Raw genomic sequence first — 27,297 nt, 5'->3', positions numbered from 1 at the left:
ATGTGCTTAGCTTTTCACAGTGTTTTAGCAATGTCTTGCATATTACCGGGTCTTCCACCTATAAGGTCTCAGGTTTTCGAATCTCATCTGGTGCCGTCTCCAACAATCAGTCTTTTCATCTCATCCTGTTTGGCAAGTCTTCCCTGACCCACAATTCTGGGTTATTATTCTGAACTGTACCTATTTTCCTAAATCTCTCCAGTTCTTTTCCTTCACCCCTCTTCCTTCCCCTTCAACCCTTCTGCCAGAAGAAGGAGCCTTTGGCTCTGAAGACTTGCATACGTAATACCTTTTTTCTTTTTTAAATGTGTGTTCTCCTGCCACCACTTGGTGAGTAGATATTTTATCTGTCCAATTACATTATAGTTTCACATAATTAGTAACTTATAGTGTGCATGTCTCTGATAAAATATTCAGCTGACTCATTTTGTTGTCTGCTTGGTACTAGTAGATGAATCCTTTTTCTAGACACTTTATAAAATATCCTTTAAAGTTTTAGCTAAAGTTAACTTTAGGTAAAGTAATTGTAACTGTCTACATTATGAGGTGTGCTCAAATAACAACACTTTTCCATTGAAGTAGCAACACACAAACTACTCAAAAAAAAGTTTTGCACCATCTGCATATATGCGAATATCTGTGGTCGTTGATTGTAGGGAAACAGTGAATAAAAGAATAAGAAATAACTGTACTTTAGAATGTAAACTAAAAAAAGGACCATGGACTTTGCTGTTGGTGGAATGGCTTGTATACCTCAGCAATACAGATAGCTGTACTGCAGGTGCAACTACAATGGAGGGATATCTCTTTAGCAGCCAGAAAAATGTGTGATTCCTGAGGAGGGGCTGCAGTCTTTTCAGTAGTTACAAGGGCAACAGTCTGGATGATTGACTGAACCTTGTAACATCAACCAAATTGGTGTTGCTATGCCGGTACTGCAAATGGCTGAAAGCAATGGAAAACTACATCTGTTATTTTCCCCAAGGGCATGCAGCTATAGTGTATGGTTAAATGATGATGGCATTCTCTTGGGTAAAATATTTCAGAGGTAAAATAGTCTCCATATTCCAGTATACAGGCAGACACTACTCAGGGGAATGTTGTCATCAGGAGACACAAAACATGCATTCCACTGGTCGGAGTATGGAATGTGAAATCTCCTAATTAAGCAGGTATGCTAGAAAATTTAAAAAGGGAAATGGGTAGATTGAAGTTAGGTACAGTGGGAATTAGTAAAGTTCAGTGGCAATAGGAACAGGACATATAATCATGTGAATAAAATGTTATAAGTGCAAATTCAGATAGGGGTAATGCAGGAGTAGGTTTACCAATGAATGCGGGTAAGCTATTGTGAACGTCATCATGAATCGTTTATCATAGCCAAGATAGAAACTAGGCCCACACCCACCATGGTAGTTCAAGTTTATATACCACTAGCTCCACAGATGATGAATGAAAGAAATGTTTGATGAGATAAAAGAAATTACTCAGATAGTTAAGGGGGAAGAAAATTTATTTGTGATGGGAAACTAGAATTTGATATTAGGAAAAGGAAGGGAAGGAAAAATAGTTGGTGAATATGGAGTGGGGAAAAGGAATGAAAGAAGAAGGTACCTAGTAGAATTTTGCACAGATTATAATTTAATCGTCAGTAGCACTTGGTTTAAGAATTATAAGAAAAGATTGTGTACATGAAAGAGGCCTGGAGATGCCGGAAGGTTCCAAATTGATTATGTAATGGGTAGGCAGAGATTTAGGAACCACATTTTAAATTGTAAGACATTTCAAGAGACTCTGATGACAATTTATTTGTTATGAAATGTAGATTAAAATTGAAGAAACTGTAAAAAGGTAGGAAGTTAAGGAGATTGGATATGGGCAAGTTGAAAGAACCAGAGGTTGCTGAGAGCTTCAGAAGGAGTTTTATACAATGGGAAAGGAATACAGTAGAAGAGAAATGGATAGCTTTAAGAGATGAAATAGTGAAGGCAACAGAGGATCAAATAGAAAAAAAAGGCCTAGTAGGAATCCTTGGATGACACAAAAGAAATTTAATTGATGAAAGGAGAAAATTTAAAAATCATCAAATGAAGCAGGCGAAAAGGATTACAAACATTTAAAAAAGGGGATTGACAGGAAGTGCAAAATTGCTAAGCAGGAATGGGTAGAGGAATATATAGATTTAAGTGTTAGGAAGACTTTTCGGAAAACATTTGTATGGAGCGTAACCATGTATGGAAGTGAAGCATGGATGATAAACAGTTTAGCCAAGAAGAGAATAAAGGCTTTTGAAATGTGATGTTACAGAAGAATGCTGAAGATTGGATGGGTAGATCGCTTAACTAATGAAGGTACACTGAATAGAAATTTGTGGCACAACTTGACTAAAAGAAGGAATTTGTTGACAGGAAACATTCTGGGACATCAAGGGACCACCAGTTTATTATTAGAGGGAAGTCTGGGGAGTAAAAATTGTAAAGGGAGACAAAGAGATGAATACAGTAAGCTGATTCAAAAGGATGTAAATTGCAGTAGTTATTCATAGATGAAGAGGCTTGCTCAGGATAAAGAGCTTGGAAAGCTGCGTCAAACCAGTCTTCAGACTGAAGATTACAACAACAACCAAAATAAAGACAGCCTATTTTGACGTGCAAGTCTGTGAAGTTGAAATCTGCCACTGGGTAACATTCAGGACTATATCACTCCACTAGGTTATTGTAATATGATTATTCCTTTGCATTCTATCCATAATGCTGTTGACACGTTGTTGCACAAGCCTGTCCCACTATTTCATGGCTTGAGGTCATCCAGTGTGAGGAGATTTACTGTAAAGACATTCTGCAGGTTGTAAGTGGTCCCAGGCATGCTCAGTTGGGTTCATATAACAGATACTGCCAACCGTTCCAGTCACTTGAGTCCTGTGTCCTGATAAGAAGTAATCCTTAGGTGGATGTAGTGTGCCTGTGCATTATCAAAAGGAAGCCATAGCTGAAATGTTACCTGTAGGGCTGGAAAATAGGTTGGAGGATCCTCTTCCAATACTAGAACCATGATGACCATCAGGCAGCAGACAAATACTGCACTTCTACATCTACATTGACACTCCACAAGCCACCATACAGTGTGTGGCAGAGGGTACCCTGTACCACTACTTGTCATTTCCTCTCCTGTTCCACTCGCAAATAAAGCAAGGGAAAAATGACTGTCTGTATGCTTCAGTATGAGCTCTAATTTCTCGTATCTTACCTTCGTGGTCCCTACGCGTAGTGTATGTTGACAGCAGTCAGCTTCAAATGCTGTTCTCTAAATTTGCCAATGAAGAGAACCAAACAATATTGATACTGCCTCCAATCTAGGTGTTCACTTTTCCCTTTCATGCACTACAATGCCAGTATGTTTGTATTACTGTTTGTAATGGATGTCTAGATTCCATGTTGAACATGTGGAGAGAGTTGCATACTATCTGTGTCAACACAGCCCTTCCAGTAGCCAGAAAGGTGGCACACAGTTCTGCATTCTCCTGTGGGTACAGTAATGTTCTACTTCATTGGACGTTTGTTATCCCATGGAGACACTTTATTACCTCTTTGTATATTTTGACAGTGCCCTCTCAAAAGGCTATGATAGACCACTAAGTTGACTGCCTCATAATTGCTATTTGGAAAAACTCAACACTACATTTCTAATTACTGTTGACTAATATACTGATTCATTTTACATTAGTAAAATGTAAGCCTCTTCAGAGTAGGTTGTAGTAAGACATGCCATGAAAAATGAAGTAATAGGTGCATGCTCTCTCTCTCTCTCTCTCTCTCTCTCTCTCTCTCACACACACACACACACACACACACACACTATATCTGTGCCCTCCCGAGTACAATTTGTGTGTGTGTGTGTGTGTGTTAGTACATTGCTATTATGGCTCATTAATCCCTTTCCCGTTGCAAGAAATATACAGATAAGGCTAAAACATTTCTGACTGTTTCACCCAACTGTGTCCACTTAATTTGTGGTTAAATTATATCATTTTGAACTACCGTATTTACTCGAATCTAAGCCGCACTTTTTTTCCGGTTTTTGTAATCCAAAAAACCGCCTGCGGCTTAGAATCGAGTGCAAAGCAAGCGGAAGTTCTGAAAAATGTTGATAGGTGCCGCCACAACTAACTTCTGCTGTCGAATATATGTAGCGCTACACAAGCATGCTTTGTGGTAGTGATGGGCTAAACTGCGATTTTCCGATATCAGTGATTTCTGTGAATGCTACTTTTCAGTATCTGCTATTCTTAACTGCGATTTGTCGCAGTTAAGAGTCGCAGTTAAGGAACATAGGTCGTGTATCCCTCCGCCACTGCTATTTCTGCGATTTCTGCTACTTCCGCGATTTCTGCTACTTCTGTGACTGCTGCTACTTCTGCGATTTCTGCTATTTCTGCGATTTCTGTGACTTCTACTACTTCTGCGATTTCTGTGACTCCTGCTACTTCTGCGATTTCTGCGACTTACTACTGTATGAAAAAGTTACATCTGTCAACACGGAAAATTGCATCGCAACAAACCTGTCATTGGCAAGTATGTTTTACGTTTTTTCTTCCGTTGGCTTTAATTTTGTATTAAAGAAACAACTGTGAAAATATTAATAGTGTAATTAATATGTAAGTAGCCGTACAGTACCGTAATAGTTCGTATTTAGAAAATGAATTCTAACATATTGTTATGTTCACAGGTACCTGAACTACATTTCAGTCACTCAGTAAAGTGATAACTGAAAATATCATTGTCAACAGATCTGAAGAAATTGCCACTGCATCTTTAGACCGTTTTCGTCAGACGATAGGTTAGTTTCTAAGCGTTTCGATGGACTTAATTACTTCAGTGAGATCGTTCTTGCAAATGTGATATTCATTATAGCAAATATTAGCAATCTACTCTGTCAATTATACTTCTAGTAATTAATGACAGCAAAAATTGTTTAATAATCCTTGTGTTTTTGCAGACACAGTTCTGACTCTGATTACTGGTTGCTGTACGTATCTATCCACATCAAGGCTGTTGGGAGGGACTCGTGAAGATTCTAGACAGCTCTTAGAGGATTTGCAGTTTAAAAGTGAAACAATTGTGAAATAAGTGTGTTAATGATTAAGCTGTGTTTCATCGAAGTTGTTGTGCGATTTTAAAGGAATAATAAATGTCAAATACAGTGAGTGAATAATAAAAATCTCATTTTCCACATGTTTAAGCCGTCCTATACCCATAATTTTCCGCCACTTACTTATTGCTAAACACTTGTTGGAGAGCGACATGCCCCCCCCCCCCCCCTTTCTCCACAATCTTGGTGTGACACTGACCTGTAACATATCCCGAAGTCTACAATATGCATTTTGAGGCTGTTGATATGAAAGTGGGAAGTACAGATCTTCCAGTTAAATCAGGAATAGCTTAAGTGCATTACTTGAAAGTAACACAGGAAAAGCTTACTTATGTAGGTGGTAGTAGTGTCGGCAAAAAGTTCTTGTGTGTGAAGTTGCCATGTAGAACACCAGGTGTAAAACTTTTCTCCCGAGTCTTGAACTGTGTCGTAACAAAAGTGAGGCATTCATATGACTGTTTTCATTTCTCTACACTTATACAGATGTCTGAGTTCTGCTGTGTTAACATTGCAAAGTCCTGTAGGCATGTGGAGTATTAACCAAAACTGTCATATTGGAAGCAGAATCAAACACATTTGTTACGTTACTTGATATTTTCAGGAGAAAACGGCAATGTTGCTTCTTATTAATATAATACATTCAGAGTCACAGCAGTATTTGACCAACCATAACTGATGCTGAATGTGCATGTCGTCATATAATATGAAAGGCTTATTTCAATAGTGGTACAAGTCCATTACCTCCACTTTTCTGTCTATAATGCTTCTGAAATTAGTGATCCAAACAAACATAAATAAAGGTTCATCTCTAGCAAGAAGCCATATGCTTGAATATTTCTGGTATCTCAACTGCAGATTTTTCAGCGCTCATGTAACTTTACGACTCTATATCTCAAAATTAACAAAAATGGACTTGTACCACTATTGAAATAAGCCCTTCATATGCACACACAGCACATCGATCTCGTGAGGCACAAGGCTCTCATAACGAAGTACGTACGTCGGTCAACAGATGACACTAGGAAAAGTATGTTAACTGCGCTTTTTAGTTGCTACTTGCGACTCTTAGTTGCGATTTGTCACAGAAATCGCAGTTTGACTCGGTAGCGAATAGCGTAGTATGAACTTTGCTCAACAGATGGCAGTGCTAACTGCGCTTTTTTAGTTGCTACTTGCGACTCGTTAGTTGCGACTTGTCACGGAAATCGCAGTTAGACTCCATAGCGTACCGCAGAGATGGGCGTAGTACGAACTTTGACCCACAGATGGCACTGTTAACCGCGCTTTTTAGCTGCTACTTGCGACTCTTAGTTGCGACTTGTCACGGAAATCGCAGTTAGACTCCATAGCGTACTGCAGAGATGGACGTAGTACGAACTTCGGCCAACAGATGCCACTGTTAACCGCGCTTTTTAGTTGCTACTTGTGACTCTTAGTTGCGACTTGTCACTGAAATCGCAGAAAGCAGTGCTAAATTCGACCAATAGATGGCTCACGTCTTTGAATGTGAAATACTACTTGCGACTGCTAACTGTGACTGAAATCGCAGTTAGATTTTGTAAAGTTGCTACTGTGATATCTGTGACTTCTCAGTCACTGCGATTTCTAACAGATACGCGATTTCCTGCCCACCACTACTTTGTGGGCACAAAGATAAATACTGGCGCCAAAACCTCTGCATCAGTAAATAAATTAAAAAAAAGGTAGAAGACGAGCTTTTTTTTTTTTTTTCTCCGCCCCGAGTTTCGACCACTGCATTTTCATACATTATCCAACGAAGTAAATACAAATTCCGTATTGTTCATCTTCGAATGTAGCAGAATTTCAATGTACTACGAAAAGACGACTGGCAAGACTGTTAGGGATGTTTGTCAATATCGCCAACTCTACGTTCCGAGTTTTTTCCTACCTGTGAGAAGAGATGCTTGCTAATAGGAACCTGATGAAATGTGAATCACATGCAGTATTCTCTTCACCATAAGAATAATACGAATATAAACATTTTGCCATGTATTCTTTCGTGTTTGCTGCTATCTCATTTAAATCCTGTCTGCCTAATAAACTACGAAACTAGAGTGAGACAACAGCAAACGCGGAAGAATATACGTATCGTGTCATGTTTATATTCGTATTATTCTTATGCCTAATAGTGATACAGTCAGAAATGAAGCACGGCAACTGACTAAATTTTAAATGTAAGATGACTAATTTCTGTGCAGAATTTGATGTACTAAAGAAGCGGCTGCAAAGATTTTCAAACGGAGAAAAATTTTCGCTAAACTCTCGTTCAGAACATGTTCTATCATACGCAGTCTATTATTTGGTTCTTGTTGATCATTATCAAAGAAAGCAGCAGTGTAAGTAACAACAAATGGCAGTCTCTTGCCATTGTTTCGCTAATGAGACGATTCCTCTTTTTTTTTAAGCGGCGGTAGCGTGCACAAAAGCAAGTCATGCCGCGAGCGGCGACAGGCCGTAAACACGCACTATCAAAATGCGACAAACAATGCATGACACAGTACAGTAATGCATTTTTAGCTTAAAGTGACGTAAACACCTATAACAAAGAAAACGGCACTTATCAGATCAAAGCAAAATAAGCAATCGATTCAAACCAGACGAAGCACGTGAAAAAGGAAGGGTACCCGTATAAATACGGACGGAGCGCCTGACGCATAGCAATGGCTACCTGGTAAAGCTTAACTGCTAAGCTTACGACTCGAACCAAACTACTGTAGCTGTATCGTCTTTCATTCGACCTAAATTGTGTCTCATATTACATTGGACCAATTTTGTTTCGATTTGGAGGTGCGGCCTAAAACTTTTCTCTCCCCCTTGAATTTCGAGCCTCAAATTTCAGGTGCGTCTTAGATTCGGGAAATTTTTTTTCCCTTTATTTCGAGTCTCACTTTTCAGGTGCGGCTTAGATTCGAGTAAATACGGTACCTTGCAATTACAATGTCAGTGAACAAAATAAACTTTCATATGTTGTAGAAGAAAGATGAAAAGAACAAAATACCATATCCCGTATTTTTATCTTATCCAGACAATGTAATGATTTAAACTATATTGCTTCTGAATAAAAATCTGGTGCTGTAACCATTGTTCCCCTAAGTTTTCTGAGAACTACTATGTGATTTCCTCAGTGGTTGGAGTGAACTACTGTTTTATGACCTGAAGATAGCTGTTGTCAGGCAAAAACAGTAATTTCATATTGCTGTTATTATGGTAGTGCCAAGAAATAAATTATTTTCAAAATAAGGATTTCAACAATCTTGGGTGTCTCCTGTCAAACTGAAATGACAGCATTTCCAAGACCTATTCTTATCAGAACAAAATCTCTACAGAGACAGTGAGAAAGTGACTGGGAGGCTTTATTCAAAAAATATAATGCATCACATAAAGATTCTAGACCTTTCTTTGCAAATGACATTACTTACATCACCATACGTTTTGTGAATAGACCACATTGAGACAAATCCAAAGGCAGACAGTTTATTTGTTTTTAACTGTGCGCTACTCACTTTGTTGATTTGTTGTACGGTCTATTGTTCAGATTAAAGAGGATTTTCTACTAGTGTAGTGAGCCAAGTATATCTTAAGGTGTCTTTCTGAATACATCTACATCGATAATCAGCAAACCACCATCAGCTGATGGCAGAGGGTACGTCCCATTAGGTTTCTTCCCGCTCCAGTCACACATGTAGTGCAGGAAGAATAATTGTTTGAATGCCTCTGTGCGTGCAGTATTTATTCTAATCTTCTCCTCATTATCCCTATGTTGGCAATACTGGAGGGGTTGTAGTGTATTCCTAGAGTCATCATTTAGAGCCGTTTGTTGAAACTTTGTTAATAGACTTTCTCAGGATAGTTTACACCTGTCTTCAAGAGTTTTGCAGTTCAGTTCCTTCAGTATCTCTGTGAACTCTCCCATGGGTTAAACAAACTTGTGACCATTCAGAAGTCATTCTCTGTATACATTCAATATCCCTTGTTAGTCTTATTTGGTATGGATCTCACACACTTGAGCAATATTCTAGAACTGGTCACACAAGTGATTTATAACCAATCCCTTTAGTAGACTGATTGCACTTTTCCGGCGTTCTACCAATAAACTGAAGTCTGCAACTTGCTTTACCCACAACTGAACCAATGTGATCATTCTATTTCATATCCCTACAAAGTGTTGCACCCAGGTATTTGTGAGATTTGTTCAATTCCAGCAGTGACTCATTGATATTATAGTCATAGAACACTATTATTTTTATTATTATTTTGTGAAGTGCACAATTTTACATCTCTGAACATTAAAAGCAAGCTACTAATCTTTGCACCCCTATGAAACCTTGTCAAGATCTAATTGAATATTTATGTAGCTTCTTTCAGATAGTACCTAATTACAGGTAACAGCATCATCTGCGAAAGGCCTGATGTTACTCTTAATATTGTCTATGAGGTCATTAATACACAACATAAACAGCAAGGATCCCAACAAAGTTCCATGGGGGACACCCAAAGTTACTTCTATATCTGATGATGACTGTCCATCTGAGATAACATGCTGCGTCCTCCCTACCAAAATGTCCTCAATCCAGTCACAAATTTCACTGGATACCCTATGTGATCGTACTTTTGACTGGAAGTGTAGGTGTAATGCTGAGTCAAATGCTTTTCGGAAATCAAGAAATACTGCATCTACCTGGCTGCACTGATCCAAAGCTTTCAGCATGCCATGTGAGATAAGTGTCTGTTGGGTTTCACTTGATCAAAGTTTTCGGAATCCATGCTGGTTGGCATTGAGGGGGTAATTTTGTTCAAATCACCTCCTTACGCTTCAGCTCAGAATATGTTATAAGATTCTACAACAAATTGATATCAAGGATATGGGATGGTATTTTTGTGGATTACTTCTACTGCCATTCTTGTAGACAAGTGTGAACCGTGCTGTTTTCAAAGAACTGGGCAAGGTTTTTTGTTCAAAGAATATATGCCAGATTACAGTTAGAAGAAGGACTAATTCAGTCACCTATTCTGTATAGCATCTGACAGGGGTTTCATCGGGCCCTAGAGCTTTGTTCAGTTGTAATGATTTCACGTGTTTCTCAACACCACTGGCACTAATACTTACTTCAGTCATCTTTTCAATGGTATGAAGATTAAATTGGCACAATTCTCCTTCATTTTCCTTTATAAAGAAACATTCAAAAATGGATTGCCTGGGTTTATACTATTTGTAAATGTTGGTGCTGGTAGATTTTCATTATACATTTATATTACAACTTTACATTAAGTAGAAGACATGATTGCCATTTAAAAAGGAGGTATTGAGTTCTGGATGTGATTAAATTACTTGCTTGTACCTAATTTGTAAATTTTTTCCCCTTTCAACCTCACAAATAAAGTGTAAGTTTCCTACTATTAACATGAGTAGTGACGGACTGAGATCAGCATCAAAAGCTTGTTTCCATGTCATGTACTGATGTTTATCTGTCAGCCTATACAAACACTGATATGGAGAAATGGTTCAGTAAAATACTTTTGATTATGAGATTTGATCATGAAATAAAATATATCAGCAAACAAAATTTAATTTAATTTAAACTCTTTACTCATATTATATGGGTAAATATTCTAAAGTTTACCTTTATTTAACTTTTAAATGATTTAGTTTGACAGCGTATAGCCGTATAGCGCTACAATAAGCTTATAATTATGTGGCCACTAAATGTATGTTTCCCACAAAGAATTATGTTCAAAGTATTATCTTTTTTTTACAGTTGCGGAAGCAGTTAAAAAAGTTAATTATAAGGGATAACTGTCATCCAGCCAAAGCATCATTACTAGTGTGGGTTCAGATTCCAATGTGGATTTGTTTGTCGGCATCTCTGAGGAATTTGGTGTACATGTTACCACAGCATTCAGTAGGTACTTCTCAAAAATTTATAAAAGTATTTATAATTTTGAATAACTCTAAACAGTACATTGGGAATGGAAATTAGAGACAGGATCATCATGTTGGAATGTATGTGGGGATGATCTCCCTTGTCAGTAATGCCATGGGAGTCAGTAAACTGCAATGACATGAGTTCTCATTGCTACTGTTGTACTTAGACAGGAAGCATCACAAAGGAATTACTGTGCTGTCCATCCTGCTGTCCCACCCATCCTTGTCTCCCACCTCTTCCTCTCTCCTGCCCCTTCAGCAACCACCATTAGGTATGATGGGAGGACATTGTGTGTCTTGGATAGTGACGATAGATCACAAGAACACTACAAACCTCTTTATATTAAAGTAATGAAAAATTATCAGTTTGTATGGATGTTAATTTTTTCATTTATTCATAGTAATTGAATGGAGTCTCCAGTTTTACATTCAAACACCCCCAGCAGCTCAGGTGATTTGTTAGAGAATCTTCACAGTGGCCAAATAAAAGGGGTTGTATGGCTAGTCCATTAGAGGAGACAGTTGGACCCAAAATAAATAATTAAACAGGTCATGTCTGTGCTGAAAATTGTATTTCTTGTTATTAAACAAGATTCTGGAGCTGCTGGAAAATTTTCATCATTTTATATGCATAAATCATTAGAGACCAACAATTTCTGTCACATCAATCGGTACTGTAACATGACACTTCTAGTAGAATCAGTGAAAACTGTCCAAATAAACAAGATCTTAAATCCAAAGAAGCAGGGGGCCGTATGCTCTTTCCAGTGAACTATGCATGGTATTAATTTATTGAAGAAGCTTTGTCACCTGCAAGGGGTCATACGCTATCACACAAAACATCTACTGTGGAAAAAGTAAGATGATTTAACTGAAGTAAGAAGTATTACGAAAATTGTGAAAAGAGAATGTGAAGTGAATGCTGTTTTTGTGCTAACTTTTCATAGACTGAAGTTTACAGAGTTCGTTGCAGCTGATTTTATCTGACAAAGTTATCACTTGTGTATCCAATGCCTCGCTAGATTGCAAGTATCCATAATTTGGGCATACCGTAATGATCTGGTGCAATTGTGATTTATCACCTCAGAAATCAGGTACTCAGTGTACCCCTTTGCTTGATTCTATCAGTTGTTCTGTCGTGGAATGGAAAAGTCAGGAACTAGAACGTAATAAAACACTTCATGTACTCTGAAGCAAAGAAGGAATTTAAGGCCAACCTTTCCCCACTTTCTGAAAGTTGTCTGCCTCAGCAGTTAAGCAGCCCATTCTGAAGAACAGTATTGGTACACAATGGTGACAGGCATTATTGACACTAGCACCTGAAATGGCAAACATAATTCCAGTACCTGGAAAATATGTACACCATCGTGCGATGCTGAGTGACAATCAACATTGAAATGAACATCATCAGTATTGTTACACTAATTCGGCAGCCTTACAGACAAAAGAGAAGTAGTAGATCACAAAACAAGAGTAATCTCCATCTCCTTGACCAATATCAAGCCTAAAAAAATAGCACTAGGGCTATCAGGTGATGTTTCACTGGTTATATTTGATGAATAACAAGTAGAATAATCATACAGATTTTGAAATCTGTCTCTAAGTTGAACGGAGTTGTTTCTCTGACCAACTGTGAGGAAAGCACCTTGAAGCACATGGTCAATCAGTGCCTTGTCTGAATCTTAGAATGAAGAAAGCTCCTTAGTCACTTCAGTGATTATCCAAGGAAATCATTCTTTGACTGGTAAACTGGTCCTGATGGAGGTGGTTATCCATTTGGCTTTCCTATGTGAGCACTATCTCTCAATTGTTAACACAGTAAGATTAGATTAAATTAGATTAGATTAATACTAATACTAGTTCCATGGATCATGAATACGATATTTCGTATGATGTGGAACGAGTCAAATTTTCCAATACATGACATAATTAAGTTAATTTAACAACATACTTAAGTTAATATAACAACTTTTTTATTTTTTTGTGTTTATTTATTTATTTATTATTTTTATTTTTTAAATATTTTTTTTTCTTAATTTATATCTAAAAATTCCTTTATGGAGTAGAAGGAGTTGTCATTCAGAAATTCTTTTAATTTCTTCTTAAATACTTGTTGGTTATCTGTCAGACTTTTGATACTATTTGGTAAGTGACCAAAGACTTTAGTGCCAGTATAATTCACCCCTTTCTGTGCCAAAGTTAGATTTAATCTTGAATAGTGAAGATCATCCTTTCTCCTAGTGAAAGACACAGCAATCCATTGTTTAATCATTGTGTAATTGAAAACAGTCTTTGACTGCAGAAATTTTTCTTTTATGCTGACACCAACCCTATGCTACTGGTCATTTGTGTTTGTTTATAACATAGTTTTGTTATGTTCTAAAACTTTTGGTGGTGCCTATCTTGGTTGCAAGTATTTCTTTTATATATTTATTTTTAAAAATCTTTGGAACGTAGTTTTAGGAAATGTCAGCAGCTATGAAATACTATTAAAAATATAATAAAAACAGTCCAGATTGCAAAAAAATATTTTATTTCTTCAAACCATTACATACTCTGTAAATGGAGTAACATGAAAGTTATTAGAAGACATATGAAGATAAACACAATAGCAAAAAGCTATATAACTATAACTTCTCTGAAGATAACCACAACAGTTAAAAGCTGTTAAAAAAGAAGAAGAAGAAGAAGAAGAAAGAAAAATACCCTTGCCAACGGCTGGAGCTGCTGCATGACTTGCAGTTGCTGTTGCGTAAATAGTGTGTTATGTCAGTGATGGCAAATGGCCATCAAATACAAATAAAATCAATAAAAATACAATTGTAGTATGAAATATTTGGGCCACGAGAAGAGTCATGTAAATATAAAAACAGGGTTGCATAAAATATAATGAAAGAACATGTAAAAGAAGCATAATAAGGAAATAAATGATCAACATTTGAGCTAGACCCAAAGTGCCCTCTATGGGGATTTGTGTATGACATCTGTTGTGCAACAATTTCTTACAGGGACGCAACCAGTAACCATAGTAACAGTATGAAGATCAGTATGTTCTGATTTAGAGTTAAAGATACAGAAGTGTGGCTTGCAATTTTTGACTTTGAACTGTTCCCATAGTTTTTAATACACCTATTACCTCTTTTGTATATAATGATGATTACTTTCGAGGATTGACGGTGATGATCATGTGTGTGTTAGGTGTTCTTGCTTGTGTCAGTGTGTGCTCCGTCCCACTCCTGTGGAGAAGGCTGTAGCCAAGATATTACATATAACAGATTTTTTATCAGGCCTATCTGCAATTCAGTGTGTCATCTTTACAGTAAACAGCAATATATCCCTTTCATAATATTGTTGATATTCAAAACTGGACTTTCCATTGTTTGAGAAATAAATCTGTAGACATTAAGAATAAATATGTAGAATGCTAAAAATGTTTGTTTTGTTTAAAAAGCTTTAAGAGTTTCCACATAAAAAATTTGGAGACATTACTTCTCAGCATGCCCAAGTACATGTGTGAGAAGGAAAATTGCAATCAAAAGTACATCAAAAAGTATTGACAGATTCAGACGGACAGTCTTCACTGTTTTTGGTGTGACTTTTGAGTTTGGTTTTTCTGGATTCCATAGTATAATGTTTAAGATGCCACTCAACAGTTAACTTCATTCTTAATTATTAGCAATGTGTCACTGATATTCCAAAACTATTGGTTTATTTAGATGTAATGTTTTATCTCCACCAGCTTTATTCACATGATTTTAATTCAAGTTTAACCATTTGTTACACAAATCTTTGCTTGATTCCTGTTTAACCCTTCATTACACAAGTTTTGGTTAATTTCTCACATTCTTCTCACTAATTTGCAATACTTAGCAAATGTCATGGGATAGGTACCTGATATCAAGTGAGGCCTCCTCTGGCTGTGCAGACTGCAGTGAAATAGCATGGGAGTGAATCTACAAGTCCCTGGTACTACTACTGTTGATAATTTTAAAAATATCGAGAATCCGATATATTTATATCTAAAAAAAATATTATTATCGGCTTGCAATGCATCGGGGAAAAAAATGAAATGATATATTGAAGGAAAAAATATCAACTTATTGGCCTATAAAAATATTGGCTTCACAGTTTTAGAGTTGTATATTTAAGTACTGATTTATTATTGATATCCTGTACATAATCATGGTAGCAGCCTGCCTATCCCCCTTAGAGCAAGAACTGAAAGAAAAACACTTAATTTGAATATTTGTAAGTTAATAATGGGACTTTGTGCACATGAAAAACTTTATTACGATACTTTTTTGGTCAACTTGTGTTGTTAATTAACAACTGTGCCCATGGTGCACTGTCATGCAGTATTTCATTCCAGTTTATGTCTCATGCCTTAGGTTCTTAATTTGTGCTGCCTATGTGTTGAAATAAACCTTGCTTCAGGCTGATGTAGGAAAATTGTGTGGTGAAGCTAAACATTGCAGTTTCTGTTGGTAGCACCAATTATGTCAGCATTTCCCCTCACATGTCTCCACCTGCTGCAAAGACCAACCCCGTCATTTAGATTTTTGTTCATAATTTTCAGCAACTGTTTTTGAAGTATGCCGATATGAAGAAATAGCATAGTAGTTACACCAAAAATTGTTTTTTAATGCAGTTCATGTGCTGTTTCTTCACCTTGGAAATCTTGACACCACCACTCCCCAGTGCAATCGAATTTCTTTTCTTCTGCCACCTATACTTGCTTCACACAGTGAAAGTAAAATTATGTTCTACTACAATTTCAAAAGAACAATTTCAAACATTTACCGAAAATTCTATAAAAATTCTAATAAAATTATATAAAAACTATAAAATAAAAATATCGGCACTCGATATTACCATTTTGATATTGACATACCGATATATTAGGGAAGAAAATATCGCTGATTTATATATGGATATTTCCTGGGTAAATATCGATATTTTATCAACAGCCCTACTGGCATTCCTCTGGAAGCAGCTGACCAAATTGTTTGCAGAGCGGCAGCCAATTCTGCTCTGTACATGGGTGCAGGACCCCTGATACAGAGCCTGTGTTCCTTGACATCTCGCCGGCCACGGTGGTCTCGCGGTTCTAGGCGCGCAGTCCGGAACCGTGCGACTGCTACGGTCGCAGGTTCGAATCCTGCCTCGGGCATGGATGTTTGTGATGTCCTTAGGTTAGTTAGGTTTAAGTAGTTCTAAGTTCTAGGGGACTAATGACCACAGCAGTTGAGTCCCATAGTGCTCAGAGCCATTTGATTTGAACCTTGACATCTCAGATATGCTCGATAGATTTCAAATCTGAGTTCTGTGATGGCCATCTCAGTCTTTGGAATTCCTCTACATGCTCCTGGAAGCATTCCTGAGAGACATGGGAGGGATTTGGTGCCATGTTATCATTTTGAAGCACTGCAGAACCTTGAGGGTGTTGGAAGGCCAAAAATGGGTGGAGACAGTCCCATTAAAAGTCCTTTCCAATACAGCTAGGTGGCCAATTCTACAGCAGGAAAATGCACCCCAGACCATAACAGAGACACCACTGCCTTGGACCACATCTTCTTTTCAAATGGAATCCGTCAGTTCATGTAGTCTGTGCCACACACGGTGCCTCCTATCAGCATGGTGCAGTTGAAATCATGATTCGTCTGACCATATCGTGCTATGCCTTTGTTTCAGTGTCCATCTGTGGTGATTGCTGACAAATGCGAGCTGTTGTGTTAACAGTGACACCTGTTTGTGGTGTCAGCTCTCATACCCCATGGAACCCTTGTTCCTACAGATTGTCCACTGGGAAATGTGTGTAGCATCTCCTGTGTTAAATTGAGCCTTGATTTGCTGCACTGCCACTATTGATGATCAGTCTCAGATGTTACCAGTCACGGTCATCGGGGGTGGCTGGACGGTTGGTAATTTGTCTGTTGTGGTGGCCAGACAGCAGTAGTTTGTCTGATTTGGACTGTCTACCGTTCACAATACACCTTGGACACAGTTGAATGTGTGAACCTGAATACCAGCACCAATGCTGAAATAGAATTTCCCCTCTCTCAGGCACCAACCACTGTACACTGTTCGAACGGCGTCAGCTCATGATGTTACATATTACACAGGTCACTTGCACAACCACTTATCAGGTGTCCTACACAACTGCAGCTGGCACAGTGGGTGTGTAGCGCATATACAGCATACCTGAGCTCTCTGTGGCCTACTATCATATGAGATTTGCTAAATCAGTGTAGATGTCTGTTCACTATTACTTGTTTCTTTATGATACAACTTGAATTAAATGACACTGTGATAACAGGGTGAATTTACAATTCCATGCTGAGGGCAAGGCTTCTTCCTGTAGGCAGAAGATAAGAGCATTCAGGATAGAGAACCTCACATACCTGTTGTTAATTCTTAAATTTCTTTTTGACAGTCAGCTTTCGTACCCCACTGTGCTTATGCCTTGGGTGGCCGTGTGTTGAATTTTCATCTGACATTCCCTGCGCCAACTTCTTGGCACTGCACAAGTGTCTCACCTCCAACTGCAGTATTCAATCACTGTGTTCCATTCTTTAAGATGCTGCATGCTACATGCTACGTGAAAACAATTTGGTAACAACTACAAGCAATGATATAAATGGAGTGTGCCATAGATTTCAGCGTGCAGCATGTATGTGTTTCTACTAATGAATATAACATCTGAATAAATAATTATTTTTCCTTCATAAAAAATGTTAAATTTTTTTTTTTAATGGAAGTATAAAGTTGGCCAAAGGGACTGTTCCTTTCATGCATGTGTAAATGTATGAGTAGACAGAGAAAGGACTGAACTCTTGAGTATAAAGGCTTGACTTCTTCCTGCTGCTATCTGTACTTGTGCTGACAAAACAATGGAAACCTAATGTTACCATTTGTCAAACATGGAATTAGGTGCAATGACAAATGACTGATCAAAACCAGTAACTGATTTTGAAATGTACTTGTGGTTGTTGTCACAAGGAAATAAAAGAAGATAATTAGTGAGTCACCCGATCTACATTGACAGTATTTCATTTTTTTCCATAATGAAGTTGTGTTCTTGTTCGGTATACTTGTAAAAGTTGTCAGAACCCCCAAAAATTTGTGTGGGCCATCTATTTCCTGTGCACTGTGCCTGTCACTACCAGTTCTTTGCATTCCTTCTTAGAAAATGAAATTTTAGATTCTGTTGGACATTTGTTGTCCATTGGTATTTCCCAGGATTACATTAGGTTATGCAAAGCACTTTGTATCTTTCACAGTAACATACCTCTGTTGTTAAAGAGAATTCTCATAAGATGTATCTTTTCTATTCTGTTCACTCTTAATTTCACCATTTTACTCATTTATTAACATCATTGTAATATAACCCATGTCACTGTCAGTGTTTTTCAGCTTAAGTATTCTCACCGTTATGTCCTGTTCCTTTTCAGGGACTAAGTGTGTACAAAAGATCTTTTGAAGAGATGAGCACAGAATTCAGTTGTGCCTTTTGTTAAGGATGTTGGCTGTCGTATTGTGTATTTATATGATTGATGATACACTAGTACAGTCAACGAGCTGAGTGAATTAGAAACTGTACTTAGTTTTGTTTGAATATGTATATTCTCTATTATATTTCATGAAAGAATTACTCTTATATCAATACTATGACAAAGTGAATAGGAAGGTGTAGGTGTTAACTGAAATAATGGGACATCATATGATAGTGAAAGGTACAGCTGAGAGTATACTATAATCCAGAGAAGTTCCATTGGGATTATATACACATATTGCTCAACATATTTCAGTGATTATTTACTTATTGTCTAGGTGCATACTATCAACAGATCAACAAAAAAATCTAATAATGTGCTGCTTCGCATTTTCAGGTGCCGAGATAAATTTTGTTCAACTTACTAAGGAGGGATTGCTCTGGTTCTCAGATCTTACTTTGCCTGATTCAACTTTCATATTGCCATTAATTTTTGGCATGACAAATCTTGCCATTATTGAGGTAAGTTATTGAAATTATAATTTTTCATTGGACTCTCAGCTTTTTTTCTGTACAGTTATAAGCAGATGGCATGCTGACCTGGCATTGTTCAAATCTTGAGACATTAATTTTGACCAGATTCTGGTTCTCACACCTTTAATAGGGTAGTCATCTATGATGACTGAGGAGTTCACTTCATTTGATGATGTCAAGAAATCCTTGACCAAATGGCAATGGACTGCTATGCAGCAGGATGGGTGAGGGGAATGGTGAGTGAGATACAGATTCATGATGGAGTGTGCGGTTAAACAGTGGTTATACAGATGTGTTTTTTCAAGCAGCCTTATTCAGCATTCCAGGCTGCCTCAGGGTTGCACTGTGTACATGCAGACACAGCTGATTGCAGAATGTGCTGATGGCCTGTTGTCCTGGATCATGGGTGGCAGCTCCTGTAGTGCTGTGCTTGTTGCCAGCAGGTGAAGACAAGAAGTGCTGCTCTCCCCCCCCCCCCCCCTTCCCCCTCCCAAGCCCTCTGAATTTGTGTTGGCTAGGAATCCCTGCATGAATTTGTTGTCCCCACGTCGAGTGCTAGGGTGTGATAGCTGACACTAGATGCCCTGATGCTGATTAGAAGTGACCCCAGGGGTAAACCAGGATAGTGGCCAATGACATGGGTGACTAGGAGGCTGCGAGGGCATGCCTGCTCCAGACAGATCATAGACAGCTTGTGGTCCATCAGCCTGAGGTTCTCGGAAGGTGACGGCTGGCCGGATACCAGCTCCCTGCTTTGTTGAAACTACCTAAAGTTCCATAGGCATCATGCCACTACTATGGCTCGCCTTCTGCTGGAACTCGATGAGGTAGTCAGTGGACAGGTAGACAGCCGATCTTCATCACCCAGTGGTAGCTGTGGTTTCTGTGAAACTCAGAAGTCTGTATTCTCTCTAGTTCAAGATTCAGACAGAATTGGAGCATGACTCAGTGCCTTGAACCCTTAAGCTCAATTATTTATGCCGTAGTAGCTATGCTTCTGATGTAGTCCTACAGTGGGTTTGTCATATTACTTGGTCCACCAGCTTTTCCTAGCTCATTCCACGCCAAGCTTGGGTTGCTACAACCCAAGGTATATAGAAAAAGCGGGTAGGCCATTCTGGCCACAAGCGAGTAAAAAACTCCCAGATGCCCGTACGTGCCTTGACGTCACAGAGAGGACACTGCAGTGCTGTGCATTCAGTGGAACATGGAAGTGGTAGTGTACATCCAATAAAAGTGATTTGTTTTGAGACAGTCATGAGCAAGGGTCACTGTAACTGTGCTGTGGCACATTGCATTAATACTGCTCTAACGACGACGGACGTTATTTATCACGTTTTTCCCAAGGTTGAGCACTTGCAACGTGAATGGATAGTTCGATGCCAACGCAAGGACAAAGTGAATGTGAAAACTGCACGTGTGTGTTCAGCTCATTTACGGCCTGAAGACTATGAACGGGATCTGAGAAATGAGCTTCTAGGGCTACCTTCAAGAAAGAAGTTATTACCAACAGCAATCCCCTGCATAAACATTCCGAACTGGCATGGAGAAGAAATTGTGGAAAGCGGTGATGCAAACGAAAGGGTAAGACGTATGCACGTACATAACACTTTAAATAATTGAAACTGAAAAATTACCGTAATACAAACGAATTCACATAAACGCAACGCTTTTTGACGCATTACTATCTTGCTTTATGGGAGTGGATGACTCGCTATATTGTACAGGCGATAAATAATGTTTCTCAGGTGTATTTGCTTTTCCTCCTGGATATAATGGCTTCATTTGTCGTAGAAATAGCAGTTATTTTTACGTATTCTTGATATGTTAACTATTTTAACGCTAGTATATAGTTCAAATGACAAAATCAGCATACAGAGGGGTCCAGAAAAATGTACCCACTGTTTAAAAGTTCATAACTTGCAAGCTAATTGACGGAGTTGTCTCATTTTTGGTGAAAGTGTAGCTTAAAGTCCAACTTAAAGATATCACTGTACATGTTCGAAATGGTCACCATTAACATCCACACACAAATGATGCCGCCGAACTGTAGCATGAACTACTGACTGCAACGTGTTCTGTTGGATATTTGAACATTAAGGTACAATGGATTCTCGAAGTTCATCCAATGTGCGTGGCTTTTGTCAATAAACAACGTCCTTTAGTGTTCCCCACAGGTAAAAGACCAGAGGAGTTAGGTCTGGGGAATGTGGTGGATGTTGCCTTTCCAAAAAGGTTTCATAACTTCAATAAAATCTCTCTTTGGTCTTTTCGGAAGTCTGAAAAGTATGAAAGTTAGCTATATATTAACTTGTAGACTGAATCAAGATTGCCTGGAAAACTTTTTTTCTAGGGTATAAGGATTAGGTATATTTTATAACAATCCTACACCTTTTGAAGTAAGGAACAGGATATGTCTCCTTATACTGATGGGTAATGAAAGTGATATTTCTTTCTCTGGGATCATGCCAGTTACTAAAGAATTAAACTCAAGAGTCCTCCCAGTGTGACGTCGACCCGGATTCTGCATCCCTAAGTTTCATTACTAGTGAGCTCTGTGTAAATGTTGTTGATGTAGCGCTGCTACAAGAAATCCCAGAAACTGTGAATGTGGAAGAAAATTTACTGACAGATGTGGTAACAATGGGGGATGACTCTGTAATCTCAGATGTTCTTCCAGATGCGGTAAAATACATTGCAGGCTATATTGCATTTAAGTGCCACAACATTGATAAATCACTAGGCTTTCCAGCAGCAAAAAGTGAAGGAGATCATGCTGCAGACTGGATATCAATTATATCTCGTGGTGGTCTTTACACTCCAACGCCAGCAAGGGAAAACAGAGTGTTGCAGTTTGAAGAAGAATTTGCTGCTTTTCACGGAAATGGAGTGTGTAAACAAAAAAATGTCGTAAAGTCTCTGTGCTCTATTTTAAAACAAAAGTTTCCTGAGGTTCATGAAGCAGTTATTACTCTGTACGTAAAAATGAGACATTTATAAGGATTAGGGATCTCAATCAAGAAGCAAAGTTGGAAGCAATGAAGAAATGTGCCGCAAAGAGGAAGCAATTATGGATTGCATTGTCGTCTGGTAAACAGCAGTAGAAACAGACTACATTAACATTTGCTTCTTCATCAAATGAGTGAGTTATTTTTCATCTTAATCATCATTTATTTACTCTTAATGTGTACAAAACCTGTCATGCCACTTGTTTTGACTTGTACAGATGCGTATCGAAAGAAACCGTAAGTAAAATGAACGAGTAACATGGCACTGAGTCTGTGGTGCGGTGCATTTGTCATGTAAGTATACGGTGCGCTGCGCTAGGGTCCTCGTCGTGACGTCACGGCGCTCCACCCAATAGCAAACGTTTTCGCCTGAGTGCCCCCCCCCCCCCCTCCCCCGGGCACAACCATTTAAGTTAGCAACATGTGAGTTTCTCGTTAGCACCTAAGTGCTCTGAGTTACAAAGTATTACTTCACTCTGGGTCACACTGTGCTGCACTGTTCGCAGTTCTACGCATCTTGGTCGTGGTTGGTGTAGCAACCTCGTCTGGTCAGAACGTTTTGGCGTAATGTCAGCAGTACTCCACAGTGGCTTACTTGAGTAGTACATTGCCAGAGCTGTCCCTACTGCCTGGCTGCAGCTGGATTTAAATTTAAAAATTTTCAATTAGTGCACCAAACTTTTTCAATCTGGAGCATGACTCCCCTCATTTGAAAGATTCAACCCAAATCTTCCAAGGTGAATCTTCCCTTAAAATTACTTTTAACTAATGGAATTCTGTGCCGTGCTGATGGCAGCACCCATATTCAATCGTTATCTATCCCTCATGGATTTTCCCTTATTCACTACTGTGTGAGTTTACTCTTGAAGTTAGGTTTCCAGAACCTTATTACAATATGGTCCTTAATCTAATACTTACACTATTAAATACAGTGGCTTTATTTCCATTAACTGTTCCCTCAGCCCATGCTGGCTAACCACTCGACTGGCAATTGATGCATCACTTGATCTGTAGTCTGTGCACGTCTGTGTTTATTATAGAAATGAAATATGCAAATTCCTAGTAGAAGCACACTACAACTGGCAGCTGAACTGCTTAATGATATAATCTTGTGCTAATGATTTAAACTTGTAGTAACTTCTGTTCCATTGAAATTTTATCATTCTGTGACTCGATAAATATGTATAATGAATGCCTAATTCAGGGTTGAGGATATCATTAAATTTTGGGTGGGCAATACTATTAGTGACCCCCTTCTGGCCAATACAATATATTCTGCATCAGTGTTATGATAGTTGTACCAGTGAATGTAGCCTGAAGGAGGAAATCCCTCCTGACTATCTCACAAGGCGTACCATTAATGATAACACAGTTTCCTTGCAGCTCTAATTTCCTCAATCCCTCAGTTCTCCCTTTTCCATAACAATTTGTCAACACAATTTCTGGTGAAAAGACCAAGTACAGCCACTGCATTCCAATCTTTTCAAAGTGGGATTGTATGGGTAAATTTTCCTTTTTGTAACTTGTTTCATTCGTTTCCCTAAAAACATACTCACCTTACATGTCCACGCATCAGTCTGTACCGGTCTCTCTGGGCAGACAACAATACTCCCTTGAGTACATATCTACACATCCGCTACCAACATAAGTACATGGGCTTCCTATTACCTGAAGTCAACAGAACCTTCTACATCCATATACATGTCCATTTCCCTGTCGCCACGCTGTCTCATGAACTTTCTGCCTGAGGAAAGGAATCATTCATCATTCCTTCCCTCTTTATGAAATGAGTAACTAACAACTAGTAGAAAACAAGAAACAACACCAAAGAAACCTGAAAATAATCCTGCAACAGTAAAAGAAAAATATGCATGGCAATGCCATGAAAACACTGAATCCATCCAAATACAACACAATGTAAAACATATCCGTAAACTTAGATGACAAGAATAAAGCTAAAACCACTAAAACATTTCAAAGACTCTAACAACATAACTAATTACAGGTAACTCGTGACACTTGGCTGCAGTAAAACAGTTTAGTTTTCTGAAACATATGTCCATTGCTGACAATGTCATGAAGAATGCATAGCTAATTACGCGACTTCAAAGCATAAGGAATGTCATGTGACTTTTGCTGTCAAACCACTAAAGGTTCGTTCTTTCTGTCTGCTACATCTTTGCATACCAGGTCATTCGCAGGTACTTGTACCACATCCATCATACCTTTAAATGGTTTTATACAACTGCCGTGTTGATACATGTTTCGATGGAAAGTTGCAACTTTACATTAACCAGTCACATTATCTCCATGACCTAATATGGTCAATGATATTTGGCCAAGAATTTATTCATCTTTCCCTTCAGTATATAGGAATTAGTGACCAATACTCACTCCCCTATACGATACGATGCTGCCCATGCACTAATACAGCTGTTCCTGGCATTCCAGAGCTTTTGTGTTAGTTTTTTGAATGTTTCTCCATATTTCCCCTATTCATCTTGCAAACTTTTTTACTGATGTGCAGTCTTATGCCAATTTAGGACAATCCTTTTGCAGGCTGTGGGGGATGTACTTCCCACTAACTGTATTTCCTTACATCGTTTAAGGTAATATGTATTACCACTTCTGTACACTCCTGGCATCTAGTGGCTGCATCAGCTGTAGCTTCTGTTTGTTACAAAATATAGCCTTCAGGACTGTGGGAAGTATATATCCCACTAAACAATGGTGTGTTAATGATTACTGGGAAGTATGGCTACCACCAAAGTAGTTTCTGGAAGGAGCTAGGGAAGGATACTTACTGCAAAATTGATCTGACATTTGTGGTCATTGGGAAGCATGCTTACCACCAAATTAGGGATATCTCAAAGCTTACCTCTTCTGTCTATGTCTGACATCTTGTGGTAGTACACTGCACCATGTGTATGAAAACTGCCACAACAACCAATTTGTGGTTGTTGTGGGATCACTACAGTTGTCGAAACACATTGCTTTGCTTCTGTAGTATACATTATTGTGACCTGTATCAGTTCATACCTTTATTGTGTGATAAAGTTTCAAGGAATGTTTTCATGTTATGGTAAGTAAACTTTAATATCTACACGAAGTATTTTTAAATAAAGTAAAAGAAAAGATAAAATAAAAACAGAAAACACTGTTCATTATTTTTTATATGTAATGGCAACACATAACAGCTCACAAAAGGGAAGTGGAAAATCCATTTACCACCATAGCTTTAATACCTCACAAAGGTGGCATGGTGATATATGTACCACCATAGCTTTTGGTCCTAAAGCACAAAAATAAAATTATCAAAAAATAAATGTAGTCAGTTGATCACAGTACTGATAGGATAGCAAAAAAGTTATCTTTGCTGAGTTGCTACAAAAAATGCACCCACAAAGGGTTAAAATGTCAAAGTGGGACATCATTTTTGTCCCACATACAACCTCAAATGGAGATATGCCTGTTCTCGTACCAGTCTTTGAGTTGTATGCACAAAAGACACAGAAAATAGATATCCCAGTCATCGTGTCAAACATTCACACTAAAGCTCAGCATCTTCAAAATGGTCTTATGAACATGCTCTGTCTTACCGTTGGTTTGATGGTGGAATGGGCTCGTTCTGACTTCTAAATTCGTAACAGATAGCATAGCTGAAAGAACTTCATAAGTTCTGAAATGAAGCTCATGCCCTGATCCATGAGTAAGCTATCATGCACTCCAAACTTAAATATCCAACTGTACTGGCTGCCATTGGTCTGGAATTGCTACTATTACTAGAAAGCATGAAAAGTGGTCAATTATCGTAAGTACATACCCATTCCCTGCAGGTGTTTTGTTGAATGGCCCACATATGTCAAGGCCAAGCATTTGAAATAGCTTTGATGTCTCTGATGACACCTCTGCAAAGGGATTTTCTGATGTGAAATATCTTCTCTTTTTGTGCGCAAGGTACGCAATCTCTGATATCCTGCTCCACATTGTTTTTCCTATTCCTCCACAAAAACTGTTCCACAACACTCCCATCTGTTAATTATCAGCCACCATGACCTGACAACATATGGTCATAAGCCTGTTATAACATCTCCTTTTGAAAATCTGCTGGAACCATGACATGTGGTCTGCATTTCATGATTCTGCACAACAAATTCTCATGTACATAAAGTGTGGCTATGACTTAAAAGCCTGAGAGTCTTTATGGTCTGTCTGTGCTTGTTGCCATTCCAACACACTCTTGCCCAGTATACTCAACATGGCCACTTTGCAACTTAACATGTCTGTGTTTGTCTTTTCCTACCTGGCTTATGGATTACCTCGTAATCAGATTCATTAAGCTTGAGAACTGTACACATTAGACAACTAGATGGGTCTTTCAGACCAAGCAACCACTTCAGTGACCCATGATCAGTCACAACCTTGAATCTACCATACTAGTAACACCGGAAATATGTAACACTGCATATGGTCGCTAATGTTTCCTTCGAGTTGTCATGTAGTTACTGTTCCGGCATAAAGCCAGGTGGAAACGTTAGAGCAGAGGGGGCTGTGAAATGCTGACCGACCCCTCTGCAGGTCGACAGTGCAACAGCAGCACCCTCTATAAGAAGAGGACATAAGTGTCACGCCGCTTGGCCGTGGCTCAGTTCTGTCAGTTCTATGACAAGTGTCAAGACCAGCGACCTGGATAGGAGCATCCACTGTATTAGTTCACTTGTTTTAGGACTTATTTTGTCTGTCACCCTTTGCCTGCGACACATCTGTATTTCACAAAGTTAAGTATTGTAATCATTTCCTTTTGTAGTAAACTTCATTAATACGATTTGCTTGAATTGTTTGTCTAGTGATCCAAGGAGCAGGTTTCCTAGCCACCCCATATTTGACAAGTAGGCAGGATACAACAGTTACCTTCTGCTTTATTTAACTGACTTGAAGCATATGCTACTGGCTGTTCCCATCCATTAACAGTCTGACCCAAAATATGGTGGATTGCTTTGTTAGAAGTGTATGAGACGATGAACTATTTTTCAAAATCCAATACCAGATCTGAAATCAATGCCTCCTTCAATTTCTCAAAAGCTAACTGACACTCCTGTGTCCATTGAAACTTTACACCCTTTTTAAGTAATCTGTTCAGAGGTTTGGATATTTTTGCAAAATCTTTTACA

The 27,297-nt window shown here is 38.5% G+C and overlaps 1 protein-coding gene across 1 annotated transcript in view; it reads left to right on the top strand.

Annotated features, from left to right (window-relative positions):
- LOC126250363 (cytochrome c oxidase assembly protein COX18, mitochondrial) overlaps positions 1-27,297 on the top strand; it is a 79,595-nt gene that overhangs the window by 23,552 nt on the left and 28,746 nt on the right. Inside the window, exons 3-4 of the mRNA XM_049951559.1 lie at positions 10,926-11,073; positions 18,982-19,106. Coding sequence (XP_049807516.1) covers positions 10,926-11,073; positions 18,982-19,106 — 273 coding nt within the window. The remainder of the gene's footprint in view (positions 1-10,925; positions 11,074-18,981; positions 19,107-27,297) is intronic.

Source organism: Schistocerca nitens, chromosome 1, assembly GCF_023898315.1.
Source record: "Schistocerca nitens isolate TAMUIC-IGC-003100 chromosome 1, iqSchNite1.1, whole genome shotgun sequence".
Classification (NCBI taxonomy): Eukaryota; Metazoa; Arthropoda; class Insecta; order Orthoptera; family Acrididae; genus Schistocerca; species Schistocerca nitens.
The sequence above is the reverse complement of the archived record's forward strand: the minus strand, read 5'-3'. Positions and strand labels throughout refer to the sequence as shown.